Source organism: Syngnathus leptorhynchus, chromosome 9, assembly GCF_054491065.1.
Source record: "Syngnathus leptorhynchus isolate UIUO chromosome 9, UIUO_Slep, whole genome shotgun sequence".
NCBI classification, from domain to species: domain Eukaryota; kingdom Metazoa; phylum Chordata; class Actinopteri; order Syngnathiformes; family Syngnathidae; genus Syngnathus; species Syngnathus leptorhynchus.
Genome location: NC_141203.1, coordinates 10,139,070 through 10,157,294, shown reverse-complemented (window position 1 = coordinate 10,157,294; position 18,225 = coordinate 10,139,070). Strand labels below are relative to the sequence as shown.

The 18,225-nt window shown below is 40.5% G+C and overlaps 1 protein-coding gene across 2 annotated transcripts in view; it reads right to left on the bottom strand.

Moving 5' to 3' along the window:
- The window catches only part of erbb4b (erb-b2 receptor tyrosine kinase 4b), a 103,956-nt gene extending 86,500 nt beyond the window's left edge, over positions 1 to 17,456 (bottom strand). The window contains exon 1 of one of the 2 annotated variants that reach the window (XM_085920449.1): positions 17,444 to 17,456. Coding sequence is in view for 1 of the 2 variants with exons in the window: in XM_085920447.1 (XP_085776573.1) it covers positions 16,204 to 16,282 (79 nt within the window). In the remaining variant the exon portion in view is untranslated. Of the gene's footprint in view, positions 1 to 16,203; positions 16,592 to 17,443 lie in introns of those variants that run through there. The other variant, XM_085920447.1, reaches the window with a different exon arrangement.
- Positions 17,457 to 18,225: the final 769 nt, after the last annotated feature.

The window sequence follows — 18,225 nt, the reverse complement described above, 5'->3', positions numbered from 1 at the left end:
ACCCTCCACTGCCACTATATGCCTCATAAACCTCAATGTGCCCCCCACCCAACCATCGCAACCATTCAAGTGTCCCCATGCAGCAGCACCTCAAGGGGGTACAGTGGTGGCCTCAGCCACTTCAACATAACTGACCAAACTCAATTACATGTGCCATTTATCTCCACTGGGGACATTTGGCCCCGTGGCTTGAGTGTAAATCTCTGGTCCCAGTCAATAATCTATTCTCCAACTCATCCAAGGGCCCCCTATTGTTATTTGACATCCGTTTGGCAGTTGAACGATGAATAGTGGGGCGGGGAAGAGTGCCTGGGAAAATAGAATCGAGAGAAAGTGAAGTGCTAGGAGGTTATGGGAGAATGTGAGGCCAACAGTCATCTATCTAGCAAATGACTTCACGGTTCATTGTAGGTTGTAATGTATCTCGGCATCGCACATAGCGGTGGGCTGGTAAAGGTCAAATCGAGGCCTCGGACAAGTCTAAACACAAACAGACATAAAATGTGAAGATTGCAGACGTTTTCCACTTCTGGAAGACATTTTGAGAAATGTATCAAAAAGGTTACAGGGCACCATAAGTTAAGCCTGGACATCTCAGAGGAACAAACTTTCCAATAACAACTGTTTTTCTACCAGACAGTCTGGCAATGTTTTTGTCATCGGGGGATCCCAAACGTGGACAGTAAACACTAACAAACTGCAGGATCAGATGTCAAAGCAAAGCTGTCATATTGGCTAGATAATTACGGGAGCAAAAAGTGGCTGGAGCCGTTGTTGTGTTTTCCCATATATTGTAGCAAAAGCGATCTAATTAAACCACGAAAGGGCATATTCATCCTGTTGTCTGAGAGTCCACCGGTGATGGATGGGATAATGAGTTTCCTGAAGAGCAACAAACCCGGATAATGAGTTTTATCCAGGAGAGGCTCAGGGCGTACTCTCGGGGAGCTACCGCAACCCAAGCTTGGTGACAAACAACTCAAGGCATTCAGTCAAGTATGACTGTAGAAGAAGTATTTTATTTTGGTGAGAATGAAAAGTCTCAGTCTGTTCAGCATAACAAGTATGCATGATGGCCAGGGTTGAGCCAAATATATATTTCGGAAGGACTCTTAGCTCGGTGTGATCAAAAACGTTTTAAAGTGAGCAGCCGGTCCTCGAGTCCAAAACACCACTGCTCGTCATGGCCACGGAAAAGATTGTTGCGTAGTCTTGACCTCATCCACATCAAACACTTTAGGGATGAATTGCGACATAAACTATGAGCGAGGACCTCTCTCATGTTCAACCTCTAACCTGAAAAATGTTCTTCTGTCTGATTGGATATCAACTCGTCATTACAGCAGAGGGCACAAAAGAAGTGGCTTGATCACAATGCAGGATCATTAGCAATCACAAACATTGTTTCATGTTTGACACTGTGGGACAATGCCATGAATAATAACAGAGATGATTGTCGGCGTAAGGATAAATGCCCCCACTCCCCTCAAAAAAAATTGGGAGAAGGATGCAGTGGACGAGCTAATGACACGGTCTGTTCTACATGGCGACAAGCAATTCAGTGTGACAGAATAAAGCAAAGCCAGCAACTTTACGGTGGTCATAAAGGAACAATGTAGAGACTTCTTACTGCCGCTTTATGTCAGCTGGCAGCTGCTGCTGCTGGTTCCAGCGAGTGCCAGTTACAGACAGGCACGGGAAACAACAGTCAGAGAAACTCTCTCAACTTGTTTACTGCGACGTACAATGTAACACAGTATGGATGGAAATGAATCCAGTTTGAAGATAGACAAGGGAACGTTAATACACATTTAATTTGCTTTTGTAAGAAAAAAAGTAACTTCCATAGAAATCCTTTAAATGTATTTAAATATTTTAAAAAATATATTATTTAAAATGTCTATTATTACTGAAAAGCACTTCTTTTTGCTTTTTTTTTTTAAAGTACATACATTCTTAGCCTCTGGAGAGCTTTATGCTCATAAGCTGTTTGATGAATCACACCGTCCTATTTGAAGAGCTCCAACCGCTTTACTTTGATTATTCATTCACCGTCATCTCAAAATACTCTGTGTAAAGACAAAACAGCATGAAGGATTAAAGGTGTCTACAGGCCCCAAAAAAGAACCAAACCTTTAAAAAAAAAAAAAAAAAAAAATCATATATAAATATAAAAATACAGCGTCTGATGTTTAGCTCGGTATTCGCAAGACATCAGAAAGACAAAATGCTGAAGCATCGTCAATCTGCCCTCGGGCCTTCGTGATGTGAGTGAGGCCAGAGACAATCTTGACACGTCAAACCACTTGAAGGAGTCAGACTGAGATATTGAACAAACATCTCACGTCTTTTAAAGAATGATGTACAAAACAATGTAATAGCATGGTTTGTATTTTTTTTAAAGTTTTTTAAGTTTCCTATTCTCACCTCAGTTGGATAAAAGAAGACTGAGTGAGTTATTTTAACAAAACAGTCAAGCACAATTGTGGCTTCACCTTTTTATCCTCTTCTACCTTAAAAGGCAAAATGTATTCCCGACATCTACCGGGTGTCCTGTTCTCCACCTCTTACTCTGTCTTTACGCATATATATACTGGCCTCTTTCTCACGACAGCGACAGTAATGGGATCTTTGCAGAAGTCTGATTAAAAGGACACTTCCTCCTTGGAGACCACCCAACATTTTCCCTTTTTTCTTCCCCTTGCTTTTCCTCAGAGCGTCAGAAACCTTGAGCATGGGAACACAAGAGTCTGATTATGAGACGAGCGCAGTAAAAGCTAATTAAATTAAGCTTCCCTCAATAAAAGAGGAAGTGAACTTAGCGCTTTTATCCTAACTCTGCCATCAAAGGAAAAGAACAAAAATACTGCAGCACAAGAGAAAACACACATCCTGGAGATATGAATTGCTTCCTGTTACATTATTTCCACTTAGCAATCTTCAACCTCATGCGAGGGAAAGGAACTTTTTTTTTTTTTTTTAGAGAATCAAAGCAACCAACTTTAAAGGCATTCAACTTTCCGGCTCTAGATCCGGGATGAAATAATTTTTGGGTTAAAACTATACAGTATGTTCATCACATACTTGACAAGAAACTACAGTTCCCTTAAAAAATTGGTCATAATAAATCGTTGCATGTTATGGCAATCTTAAAACATGAAGCACATTTCTTCCATAATATTTCCACTATATTTTTAATGAAATGGCAAATTTATCTAATCAAGGATTTTTTTCCATCCAGAACTAGGCAAAAACTGTTCTTTATGTAAGGATTATTACTAAGAGACTAATTCATTACAAAGAATTGTATGGCATTGATCATATTTTTTTATTTCTTTGAAGCCATGATGCAAAATAGAACGCAGTACTTGGCTACAAACAGGAAGTGACACGGCTGATTTATTTCAAACAAAACACAGATAAAAATAAGGAGAAGAGAAAAAAGAAATCACTGGGTTATGCGACTGGTGACAGTGTTTGCACTTGCATCAGCGCGTCACAATAAAGGTTTGCAGACTCAACATGATGAAGTTGGAGACCTAGTTAAAAATCCTTTTATCTTTATGGCCAGAGGGGTCTACTATTTTGGTTGCCAGTTGCCTGAAGGGTGGATAACACAACTTAGTTAAAATAATTCCGCATGTTCAGTTTGATCAAGGAGGATTTGGTCCTCGCACACATTTCATATTTCATATTCTGAATCTTTCCAGTGAGGCAAAAGTCTTTAGTCAGGGTCCATCATTTTCTCCTTCCAAGGGGGCATAGAAGGAAGGTCAAAGGGATTATCATAAATTTACATGATCAAATGTATTTTTTTTTCATATAGGTATGCTTAGAATTCAATAGAATAAGAACGGTGGAGAACCAATCCATGAGTGACATGTCAGGAACAATTTTTGATTCAGTTTTCCATTTAATAAAGAATTAGTTTGGGAAAAAAAAATTATCCTCGAACAAGTTCCCAATGAATACGAGCGGCCCATCTCGGGTGACTGTACGACTTTGGTTGTACTCGCCAATGGAATGTGCTGCTTTGATTTGGTTCAACAGGCCAACAATGGAGATTGATAGAGAAGCTGGGAGGAATGGGGGGGGAAAAATAGTAAAGCACTCCTCTCATCCTCATTATGTAAACGAGGTGCATGACTGTTCAGTGTGTCCCTCGAGAGTTAATTACCAGTGGCTTCTCAGCCTAATTGGCTGAAACTAAAGAATTTGCCATTTCTTATTCCTATGCTCACTCTACCCAGTCCATTCTCCCCCGTTTTCTTGTTTTCTCCATCCTCAGCATCGTCCCTTCGGTTTAGCTTCACGCCAATCCAAAATCTGGCACTGATGCTTAATTTGAGCATCTGCTCCAGAGCTGGCAAAGAGCAAACACACTTTTACATTGCTAATTTCAGTTATTTGGTCAGATTACGGCATACTGGAGAAAAAGAAACAGACAGTTGCTGACGTCCCCAAAAAAAAAAAGGCAAAAAATTTTGCGCAGTACGACATTAAGAAAGGTCAAAGCTGTATAGTTTATTTTTGTTTATTTGCTTTTCTGCTTTTCGATTCAAACTTTTGCTCTTTTCATAGACTTTTCTGGTTTGTCAAAATCATTAGCTTGTGTCAAAGATACATGTAGTGGGGGAACCGCTAATGTCCGTCTTCAAAGCTTTGATCTTTTGTTCGGTTTCTGCCATTAGCGTGGTGGGACGCAAATAGAGGCCCTTTGCCCACAAGGCTATTAGATATAAATAACATGGACAGCCCAGGTAATCCCAATAGATTATTTCCTCTGTGTTTGCATCTACATCAAACATAGGAAAAATGACTCGAAAACAACCTGGATCTGATTTGGAAGGTTGAAGAATACTTATTGGTCCGGACTTTCGTACGTGATGGGCTACAAACTCCAACAACGGCACTGTGGAAGATCAAAGTTAATTCTTCTCTTAATTAGGCTGAAAATGGGACCTGAGCAGCCAGGGACTGGTTTGTTTTGTTTCGTGCCAGTAAACCTTGCGTGTATGTTGGTGTGTATGTTTTTCAGTGGACAAGGACACATCCGTGCTTCCGTGTTGCTTCTGACTTGCCTCAATAGCAGAAGGATGGAAAGAGATGGGAGAAGCACAGCGGTGCGACATAATGAGACTCCTTCTGCTGCTCTCAGTTTCATGGCCATGCATGTCCATGTGTTGTGATGCTAATGAGCCCTCACTACCACAGACACTCCCTTTAATTGTCCTTTTTGATCTAGCGCTAATTCTGTTAATTAGCAGTCCAACTTTCAAAGTTAAACATTTTGCGTCTACCTCTGACTGTGCTTAGTGTGTGTTTAGGGTGTGTGTGTTTTAGAGGTTATGTCTTTCACAAACAAATATGTCACAAAGAATACAAGCTGCGGTGCTTTTAAGTCCATATGTCATTTTATTTAATGACACCGTTCCTTAAAAACAACCTGATAAATCAAAATAAAGAGCGGAATGGTTTCAGGAAATGACTGAACTGCAATTTTTGATTCATTTCCGCCCTCCAAGCTTCAAGGCAATATTCACAACGTACATTCACATTTCCCAATACGGCAGAAACTTACAGCCTAGAATCAAAACCATTACAAGCTATTAAGCGAATAATACAATAACATTAAAGAGGCTGAATGAGGGAGACAGTCATTTTCAAGATTTTGAAATGAGCGAAAAATGGTGATATAAGAATACATCCATCCATTATTTGAACCGCTCATCATCACGAAGGTCGTTACGAGTGTGAGTTTATTAAATCACAATTGGACCTTCACAAATACATCTATGTATTCTTAAACTGAAATAGTATCGCGCGAGCCAGTTGAACTCTTCAAGACACTCATGAGGATGAAACAAACAAAATATTTGTGAACGTTTCTGTTGGGCCCGACAACTTCAAAAACATAATCACGATGATAATTATAAATAATATTAAAGGACGGTGTAGTTACCAATCTAAGCTGAACTGATGTCCAAAAGGCATTAAACTTTGTTTTAAAACTAAAACCTAAACATTTTTAGCAAAGTCAGTGTCTTGCTAATGGGAGTAGATTAAGAAATGATTCAGATTTAACAGACCTGGAAGGGGCACAACCACAAATAGCTGTTTGTCTGGTCCACTTGTTTTCTCAGTTGTTCACACAGTCCCTTTAAAAGGAATAGCCTTTGGATATTTTTTTTAACTCTACTGAATTGTGACGATAAAAAAAATGTAAACAAATATAGCAACCTAAACTAACACAAAGAAAAGCACAATGTCTAGTTTTAAGACTCTCAAACTGATACATTTTGGAAACAAATTAAGTGAATAATGATAAAAACAAGTGCCCCGTATTCATGCCATGCATTTTAAGCAGTGAATCATTCTCAAAGGCACTTGTATAATCAATATTAATCCCTGGAAAATAAAACATGGTTCAATTTATTTATTCACCAGGTTAAAGTAAAAAATGCAATACAGTGCATATTCCACTGCGGCTCAAGGTTAAGTCTACTTCTAAATGTGTCCTCAATAATTGTTCTACTGCAATACTGCAGGCCTCAGTAATGTACAGTACAATTTTTTATTAAACTTGTTCCGCACAGTTCTATTATTTTAAATATCATATAAATAATAATTAAATATTTTATAAGAATTATAATAATACAATATAAAAAATAAATACTAATAAATCAATTCCAGCACCCATACCAAACGTAAATGCAATAAGCCTTTGCAAAGTTTCTAAATAATTTTGTTTCTGTGTCTCAACATCATGCAACTAAGAAAATCGATCTGATCTTTTTATTTTAAACAGACATTTTGACACAAAATAAAGTATATGATCCCGGTATTTTCCAACCAAAAGGAAAATAAAGAAAAAGGAGAGTGAGAGTGGTTGACAGCACAGCCGGGGGATCCCATGCCAATCGGAGCATGGCCCTTTAGCCGAGCGTTCATTCTGAGATGCCAGTTTGACGGACGACGCTGCTCTTAGTGACATTTCTCCCGGGTAGGAAAAGGAAGACAAAAGTGTTCAAGAGAAAGAAAGTGGAGGTGGCACATAACAGCATCCACAAGCAATGGGTGGCATGACCATGATTGTATTTATTTGTCATAAACTAAAATAAACACTGAAGCCTGATTCCTGGCAATACTTTTTTTTCATTCAAATTTGGCTGTCTTCTTTCATTCATTCATTCATTCATTCATTCATTCATTCATTTTCTGAACCGCATTGTCCCCACGGGGGTCGCGGGCGTGCTGGAGCCTATCCCAGCCATCATCGGGCAGTAGGCGGGGGACACCCTGAACCGGTTGCCAGCCAATCGCAGGGCACACAGACTTACAACCATCCGCACTCGCACTCATACTCAATTGCATGTTTTTGGGATGTGGGAGGAAACCGGAGTGCCCGGAGAAAACCCACGCGGGTATGGGGAGAACATGCAAACTCCACACAGGGAGGGCCGGAGGTGGAATCGAACCCGCACCCTCCTAACTGTGAGGCGGACGTGCTACCCACTGCCTCACCGAGCCGCCAACTGTCTTCTTAGCAACACCAAAAAGGTGTTTGAATTCTGCACCAGGACAATACGGAAATGCAAATCTGACAAGACCATACCTGCAAGAATGGCAGACAAACAAAAAGAGATCAGAAGGGAAAAAAAGGGGGGGGGGGGCACTTATTGCGAGCGAGCTCATTAGCATCACACCTATTAGCGGCCTGCCAGCTACCCTGGCCCCTGTTTGTCACTCAATCCTGAGAGACATCCATGCTGTCAATGTGGAGAGGCAGTCGACAAACAGACCGACTGCTCATTTTTGTCCAGCTTTGCATGTTTGTCCACGCCGGGAAAACAACAGACAGTTTAACAGACAGGCGAGAGTATTGCAGCAAGCCCGTGAATGTTTGAAGCTGAATTAAATAGTTATTGATAACTAAACTATTCAATCCTCCATTTCTATAGTAAATATAATGAGGCATTAAAGAATTTGGAAAATAACATAATTCCCTTGCGCGACTTTAAATGGGGGGAAAAAAATGGATGAGTTGTAAATGTCTTGATTGGGTTAAGGAAGAAAGTGGCATTGGCCCGCGAGGCCACTGAAGCCCTTTAGGCTGATGAGTTTTGGCAGCGCAAGTATAGCTGGACTTACTGTTGAACTTGAGCCCTCCTCATGGCGAGGTCTAATTAAACCTCAACCTCATCCCTGATTTCAAGATAATTAGCTAGAAGGGTCAACTGGGACTCGCAGCCACAGGCAGCCAAAAGGGCTGTGTAAAATATGCAAAATAAATATGTTGTGCTTTTCAGCGACAACACAATTTGGAAATAAAGAACTGATTAGTGCTTTACACGGATAGCACGGACACATTTTCACAATTATCATTCATAAATCTATTTTTACATCACTGCTTTCTCCTTATTTCTGATTGCCTTCAAATTATGACAACAAATATTTTGACAATTACAAATGCACAAAGTGCCAAGAAGCGTAATATGTACAAATCCTTTCGTGTTTACAGTAAAAAAATATATATTTTTCTTATTTTCTGTAAGCATAAAAAGCAGGATCCAAAGAGGTTTTGTTATTCAATAATCTTCAACATAACTGTGAGGATGTGATGCTTTTTGAAGATACAACACAACCAAATAGCCTGACTGCATTTTAACCGTCTGGCCCTTGGGAATGGTCCTATAATTTCCCATTAAGCTACACTGACAGCATGACATTTCCCAAGGTGGGAGGGCTATGATTCGGAGGATGTTTTATTCATCCCATTGACTTGGCAATGTTGCCCTAGAATGAGAGTAAATATCTGAAGTGTGCAAGGTGGCAATGAAGGCACTCGCCAGTGTTGTGTTTACTACTGAGATGGCCAGTAAGGCTCAAAGAGAGACGGTTGACAACTAAATAATATACCCGTCACTACTCAGACAGGGTGACTGCAAAACATTACCTGCCATGAATGTGTTTCTATTTGCACATACAGAACAGACGAGTGATAGCACTTCTTCCAATGTTACTTTTACTTTGTCGTTATTACCCAAGAGATAATCCTTGGATTTTGCCAGTTATGAATACAATTGGAACTAAGGGATTAGACTAGCTGGCGCTAATTTGCACACATTTCTCTCCTGGTGATGTTCATGACAGTACACATTCATCATCTGATTGATACGAGGCCAAGTTTCACCACGGACATATGGAATTCAAACGTCCGCCCAGTGAGTATATTTAGCTTGACGGATATGTGGCTAGATGATGACTTCAATGTGTGCATGAAGAAGAGTTCTCAGGGATTCCAACAATAGCAGCAATATTAAAATAATTTGAAATATGAAAGTACATTTTCAGTCCACGCTAGTACTGTTTACTGTGTGCTTTTATTTTGAAGGCCGACCTTTACAGTCTCCAGGATGTGTGGTGTTTTTTGTAAGAGTATTTTTCCTCCAAATTGTTAGTTTCCATTTAAAAAATCCTATTTGAAACCCATTTGTCTGCTTCTGACTAATTGAACAGAGAGGATCCATCCCATCTACAATGACCATGAGACAAGTGTCTGCCCTCATCTCCAGGCAGATCACGTGGGAACCACGGCAGGAGCCTCCTCCAGGACGCAATGTTGAAAACAGGGAAACACTGCGGGCCTTGTTCCCCTTCGCATGGCTCTTTATTACATGGCATTTTGCTTACTAGCGCAATCAGAGCCCAGGCCACTTGGCGTGCATTCCATCAAATAATATCATCTCGATGTTGGCATTCAAACATTATTTCTAACATTTCAAAACATGCTTTCATGAGCGTAAAAGGCCTCTAATTTTCCCTCTTCCTCTAAGACGCAGTATTTAAAGTCTGTTTTGATAAATCATATTGCACATGCTAAATGAATCTTTCAGAATTTACTGAATGAACTCTGTGGCAATATTGCTTCTTTGGCAGATACAATCTGTGCCAGGGTAGTAGATTTGCATTCACATCTGTTTGCATGCGCAATCAAATTCGCACCCGTTTGCAAACCTCCAGTAAATCATCATCGAAACGCTCAACATCAGCCCACTGCTCAACAGTCTCCCCTTTTTTTTTTATTCATCTTTTACTTCCCTCCCCTGCTTTACTGAAGCATCTGGCTGATTTTTTCCCATTGTCCTTGCTGCTAATGCCCCAGGGGTGAAACAGGCCATGTCAAACTTGAATCCATCAATCACTCAGCAGCAGCTGTGGGGATAGCGAGAGGGAAATGACGGGATGAGCACGGAGAAGAAGGGAGGTGCAATTCGGGTGAAGTATAGCCACCAGTCTACCGTGGCTTTCCTTACTTTTCTTTCTTTCTACAAACAAACCCCTCCCGTCTCCCTTGTCTAGAGCCTCGAGAAACTTCAACTCCGACAGAGTTTGGACCCGACTGTCAAGTCTCACGAGGTTACTCTCAACTGATTCAAATCAAGAAGAGAGGCGAAGACAAAATGAGGAGACGGGTAGCAGAGTGGGAAAGTACGAATCGGGAAGAGGAATGGCGGGGAGCGATGGGGGGGGGGAGACACCTCATGAGAAGAAAAACGTTAAAAAATGAAGTGGAGTGTAGAAGCAGTGGGTGAGCCAGCCAGCCAGCCAGCAGGCAGGTGAGTGTGTAAGTATGTGTGTCCGGTACAAAACAAAGTGTCCCTGTCACAGCCCCATTTCCCCCTCCGGGCCGCTGCTGATTAATTGTCCATACAGCTCCTGTGATAGCGAACACTTTAACCAAGACTCCCAGGACATGGGGCCCATATTCCATCCCGACCAAAATACACCTTTCCTCCCTTGTACCGGGTTGCCCTTCCTTGAGTGAAATCAAGGGAATTTCTCTCTTTCGTACCCCCCCTCCCCCCACAACAAATAATCCTACATCAGCAACCCATTCACCTTGCCATCGGGGGATAATGTCTCTCTGTGGGAGGGAGGTTTTGGAACAAAGGCAAGGCAGCTGAAAGCAGCATGATATAAAGTATGCCCCCCCCCCCCTCCACCTCCTGTGTGTTTACTCATGCACTAGTGACTGGCTGAGATAAAGCACCCCTGTCTCAGGTAAATAGTCTAGCACAAGAGGGTTGAAATAGCACGTTTGACTTTGTTACCAGACTGCACCAAGTGGGCAATGCTCATAACTGTACTCTTAACCTCCATTATAAGTCCACTCACACACACACTAATAAACAAAATATTCAGCTCCAGTACTACACTTGCATTTAAACAAAACTGTGAAAAGATTAAAGAGAATGATTTAAGACATTTTTACACCCTCACAGGACCCAGACAAAAGGTAATTAATCACATCATTGTATTGTTTTTATGGATTGGAACACTTTCTTGCACAGCTCTTGTTTACAAAATCTCTTGGCTATGTTTTTACATAATCCTCACTTGGAAATAATACTCATGTTTGATTGACAAACCCAGAGAGGTATATCTATTTAAAATTTGATTTTCTATTGCAATAAATAGTATGTTCCCACAACCTTAATAATAGTTGTCATTCTCTGCATTGTCCCTTTCACCACACTGCAGGACCATGGGGTGGCCGTATAGGGACTAACCCACCCCCACCACCACCCCCAAAAAAGCTACCAAGGTCAATTGCCTTTTCTGCTCCTCTCATCCTGTGCTTTATGAACCTTCACATCCAGAAGAGAGCAGCGCTATTTCTACTCTGTCCAAGGTGACTGCACCGGTGACAGCCACACTATTACTGCCAAGCAAGAAAATCACTTCCCTCTTAATAAGTGGTAATTCAAGACTAGTAAATTGAAGATATATTCCTAGCTCATTAAAAGATAGAAATGGCCACCAATATTTATATGAATATATATTTACGATGGTTGTTAGCAATGCTAACACATTTTAGTAATATTGGGGCAATTATTGAGTTCAAACTAAACAAATGGAAGGATTAAATTAGGATGTTACGATTTATACCATGAAAATAGCCATAAACTATAAACTTGTGATTTAAGTAATTTATTCCGAAATGTGACACAGCCGGGAACACATTTCCGTAAATTAGTATAAGATTTTCTTACCAGTCTTATTTCTCAACCACATAAAATGTAAAGAGTACCTCATATGTATTCAAACACACAAATCACCAAATCAAGACTTTGAAAGAAATGTGTGTTGAGCCTACTTTATCTGATATCACTCAAAGGCCGTCTGTAATTACATTGTAAATGTAGATTAGCTATGAATATTTTAGAAGGGGATTACTAAAAGAGGAAAGAGACAGAGAGGAAGAGATTTGAGAGGAAACTGCCTTCTAAAGCACCCACACTGAATGAAAGCCTCACATGAAGGTGGAACTTGCCTTTCATGCCAAGTTGTCAGGCTATTATCATCCTTTCATACGTTGGCTACCGTTATTAACCGAGAATAGAAAAATAACAAAGAAAATGACAATAAAAAACATTGCTGCAACGTGGCGTGCTGTCATTTATGAGGGGAAAAATAACACAGCAGAGCAACTCTTTTCATGGGACGCTCATCTTAAAGACCACTTAACCATTTTATGGTCATTTCAATTGTAGTTCAATTAAGAAGTGACAAAAAAAAAAAAAAAAAAAAGAAGACAGACAGAAGTTAAACCGTCAGTCACATAATCTTCCGTCTAAGACAGACAAACATTGACAGCCATCAAACATACAAACCCACAGAAGATGCTTCCTGGAGCTTTTGTCACCATATTTTGAAACCTTCAAAAATATGTCTGTCAAAGATTTGAGTGGCTGACAGCATGCCACCGCCCTCCAGGAAGACGATGAGGTCGTATTGTGCGGGGAAGAATGCAACATTATCATCGGGGATCAAAAGTCGAGCATATTGAGAGACATACATCACACGCTCGAACAGTTTTTAAAGGGTCTGAGTGACACTTGTGGCCCTTTCATTTTAGGGTGATAGCTCAAAGTGTGTGTCTAGATGTGTGAGTCTATACGCATTTTTTTTAAACAAGGGAAGAGAGTGGAAAAACAAAACAACAGAAAATCAACTTGTCTGTTTTCTGAGCTGCATATTCTTGTTTGCATTCTACAGACGCATCATTTTAAAATGGCCTTACAACGAAGCGGGATGCACCAATCCCGTTATGAAATCCTTCACAGTAGGGGCGTCTAGCAGCTGACAATAATGATGATGCATGGTCCAACGTATGGACTTGTGTTTTGCCTGTATAACTGCGTCTGATAAATGAGCTTATAGATCTTGTAAAGGTCACATAAAATATGATCCAATCACTTCTGCTGCCAGCAGACAGTCTAAATGTTGATGAACCCATCAACAAGTCAAAACTGGGGGGGGGGGGGGGGGGGGGGGGGAATTGCCCGCTTGGGCATTATCAAAAAATAATAATAATAATAATAATTGAAGTAGATGACAGCTATTTTGTTCAAAAGCTAGGGCGTGATTAAATATGTTCACAATAATGATGTAAAAACACAATAGAGATAGTGATAACATGCTGTTAGGCTTGACTTCAGAGATCACAATTCTTGGCATCTATTCTTGTCATTACCTTATTTATTTATTGCTTTTTTTTGCTGAAAAGTATAGGTCCAAACACAAACACTCAAAGACTGTTGTACATAGTATGGCAGACCTGAAGTGGCGCTGACGTGCTACATAAAGTCCCCAAGCCCATGCAACGCATCAACACTCACAACTAACTTCAGGGATGGCCAAAAGACCAAGAAAGGAGGCATTTAAGGCGTACAACTTGTTCTTATCAGAAGAAAAGCTCAGATAACTGCTGAAATAAAGAACATGCAAGTTGTTATTGTTGGCGGGAAATGGGACCACCACACCATCAGAAATACAAGCAAGGGCAGTGTTTGTTTTCAAATATATTCATTCTGGGACACCGCTAAAAAGAAAAATGGCTTCCCAGAACAGCAGGATAAAACATATCAACAGTATAAAGCTCTTTTTTTTATGTAGACAAGGTCTGATTTGAATATCCTGAACTCCTGGGCTCAGACAATATACAATTGCAGCCATACAGTGATGTCACATGTCTGTCACATGACAAAGTGTGGACCAGCACAGTGCAGTATGAGTGCAGGCCAGCAAGAAACAGAGTAGAAAGGAGTAATCGCCCAGAAGCACTGTCAACAAACCCCAGTGCAAGTGCGCCCTCAGGTTTCATGGTATAGCACAACATCATATACATCCAAGAGAAAAACACATCAGTGCAGCCCTAAAAAAAAAATTAGTAGTGAAAAAGAATGCCATCATTTGATCATTAATGAAAGAATAAAAAAGCATGACAAATTCTCATGTCGACTTTCACTCAGTCTCACTCCATCACAGCACCGTCCATTCCTATATGCAGCAAACGCCACCAGTTCAACAATGAATGCTCCAGCCACAGTCAGCAGAAATATATTTCCAAATCTCATTTTCCACGGAAATCCCAAACACTGAAGAAACAACAGAAAGCTGCAGGATAATTAGCGGATAGAGTTTACCCACATTGTGCCGACTTTACTAATTGAAAGACCCCACACAAAACATAGACGGATGTAATTCCTCCACTGTTCCCGCATATGGAATACATGAATATTCATACGACAGAGAGAGCTTTCTTGAATGAGGCCATATGGCTTGGAATCGGCAGTTATTTGCCATCCCCAGCTTCAGTGTTTTGTAGCACACTAATGAAGAGCGTGGTGCAGTGCAGTGCAGTGCAGGAACTCTGCGGCCACTCAGCAGCCTGCACACATGCATCCGATTCCCAGCGACAAGTTTGGCTGCTTAGGTGACAAACTGTTTTAATTTCTAGCAAAGGACTACACTGCCAAAGGAAATGTTCCATTTATTTTCCAGAGGATAACAACTCAAGAGGAGATAAATCAGCATACATGGGCATATTAGAATGCACTGCACATACTGAGCAGTTCAAATAAAATGAACTTGTATTAAATTAAGCTAAAATAAATAAATAGATAAATAAATAAATAAATGAACAGGAGCAAGTGTTGGCATGCAGATGTGCTTCTCTACACATCAGCAACCACTAGCTCATTGGAATCAAACCAGTCATGCCCCCACAAACACACACATTACACTTTCATCACATTACTCTCTCCATGCCAAATATTAACCAATGTATACCCTATTTTATTTGCATAATCCATTCTTTCTGCCCTATGTGTTTTTCTGACTTGATGTGGAACATGTTGTGATGCTATGTCTGTGCAAAAATAAAAAAAACAACGGTTATTGTCTTCATGGATTGACCTCTCACAGGCATGCATCATGAATTTACATTGTTGGAAATGAGCGCATCATGCCACATTGCAAGTGGAAGCCTTTTTCTGATTGGCTGCCACTTTGGTGGTTGTTGACACACACTCTTATCCTATTTGCACCTGTTCAATCCACCCAAACATCCACAATTCGACATGCCTACCCTAGCTGATTGTGCCTCATTTCTTTCTCATACGAAAAGACAAATAATCCAACTAATCTATTTATACGACAAAATCTTATATATTGTGCCATGCATGCTGTAGAATAAAGCTCCCACACGATCGTCAGTGTTCACACTTCACGGGACGTCAAAATTCCACATAGTGTTTCCATTTCATTGTTCGCCTCGTGAAAGGAACCGAAAGATTAAATACAGCGCGTATTTCCAAATGTTTAAGTGTCGTGACAAATACAAAGTCTAAAAGAAGTGCATTTGTTGGTGCGTAAAAGAGCGTCCCTGCAGCGCTCGTCAAAGTGAGGTGCACAGGGTCCCCGGGGGGAGTTGCAATAAAATGGAATAGTGTAATTTCACGGTAACCCGCTTTAATATCAAGCAGTTTGCAGATTGCATATGGACAACAGTTCATCACTGCATGCTCGTCCCTGCAGGATTTACGGTTCGTGCGTATTTGGATGAATGGGTTTAAGATGATCTGTTGAACGTGGATTATCTATCCCGTAATCACATATTTTCTATTAAAAGAAAAAAACAAATAAGATGGGAACTTATGAAACGACTAGTAAAGCAGCTTTCAGACATTTCAATCACAGTCTGATAAACAGACAAGCTTTAACGCGCACAAATTCATAATCATCACGAAATGTAAAAATGACATGTCTGCAAAAAGTCTCCGCGCGAAATCCATCATGCGCTCCGCGCGTCACTTGGAACCCACCAAGCAGCGCGCTCAGGTCGGCTTCGCTTACCTGATTGAGACGAGCTCGACCCAAACAAGAGGCACGTCAGGAAAAAGTCGAGGCAATACAGGACAGTCGCTTGTTTCATTGTTGCGCTTATTTCCTTTAAATTCACATGTCCAACAGCGTATCCTTGTTTGAACCACTCAACGGGTTTGCTCGTTTTGAGCCAAAAGCGTCACTTTAGGGACTTGATTGGGCTTTTTTTTTTTTCCTCCCCCTCTCCTTTAAGTTTGTCAGACTGTGCTTCGGGTAAACCTCTCAAAGTCCACAAGCTGAAATTGAAACTGGCTGGCTAAACAAGTTTCCAACGCGCGCACAGTGACGCTTGTCTAAACAGTAAAAGGCTGTATTCATGCCATTTCTCCCCCACTTGTACTCTGTATGCAATGCCACACTTGATTTTTTTTTTCTTTCCAGACACACCTCCGAGCCTTGGAACTCCTCCCATGCACACAGTCATTGGCACAAGTGGCCGACCATCACCTCGCAGACGACCACGCACTCATCCACTGGTTCTACTATTGGTTGACATAATTTGACACTTATTTTAAATTCTTGCACTGCACCTGTCAAACTGACACGGTCAAAATGAATTCTGGGGAAGGGGTGTGGACTATAATGTTTACCAGAAGGTTATCAAGTGGATCAATAAAAATAACATTGGATGTAGGGATTTTGATCTGTTTGAATGACATATATATTTCGACTCTAGGTAGTATTTTGGCAACAAGTGATCTGTCCTACACATCAGATGTGACTGCTAGTTTATTAAGATCCATCTGAGACCAAATGTGCAGGGCTCCCATCTAAAACCAGATTTCCTGGCATTGCAGAACTACGTAGAAGTGAGTTAAGGAGCTTTGTTTGAACAAAATTAGTGCTTTGCCACCATCTTGCGGCATCTTGGTAATGTTAAAAGAAATTCACCTCCGGGGGTTACATTCATCTACTTGAATTTTTGTTTGTTTTTGTTGTTGTTTTTGTAACCTCTCTTTTTTTAATTAATTGCTGAAAAACTCACCTAGTGGCAGAGGTCGCAAATCCAGGTCCAGAAAATAAAACTCCTGCCACAGTTTGGCTTTAGCCACAGGCACTTTGAACACCTGTGGCACGTTTTATATTTTCATGACCTGGATTTGCAAACTCTGTCGGTCAATTTTTTTCTACTGCTATGAACTGCCACAAGATGGTACCAAAGCGCTTGGTATGTTGTGAAAGAAGTTAAAAATGGGATCATAGTTCTTACTTGTGTTGAAAAGCATGTGCGGCTCATTCAGGGTGGATGAAGGATGAAAAGAGAAGTCACCCATGTTGCAGTTAGAAAGTTGGAACTTTGAAGGTGCATCACCTCCAAACATGCTATTAAAAAAAAAAATCATCACAGTTTGTTTGCGTGTAATATTCATCTCAATAATAAATATCCTTGAATTGAAAGCAATATCAGCAAACACACACACACACCTGGACCCTCTCGGTCATACAAGGCTGGACATTTCTGACTTGAAGGTTTTATGGAATGCGGCAAGAAATGCAATGATGCCCTATTAACATTTTTGCACGGTATCTGCTCATTGTCCCGATATGCTGATATATTAGCAAAGGTTACAGTCATTAATTTCATACTTGAGACCCAGCGACGGCGTCTCAAGGATTTCACGGGCATTATAATTTCCATTAAACTTGTTATTTATTATGCCATTGCTCATTGTAGCTGTTGAAACAGATTCTGATTCACTGGAAGGCAAAAAAAAAAAAAAAAAAAAATCACATGAAGCTAATTTAGGAAGTTGTTTACTCTTACTTTTCTCAGTCCAAACACAGTCATCATTAATTCTGAAGTATTGGATTTGTTTCTGCAAGTTCATCAAAGGTGAGACAGAAAAGCAATGATGAATCGCAAGATTCAAGCTTTTTTTCCCCGAGCAATCTAATCCAACTGTTCTGATATCATTTTTATACACAGCCAAAGGGTTTGCAAAATATGCTGGATTGAATCGATCAATTTCTTACCAAGTTTGAAAATGTTCA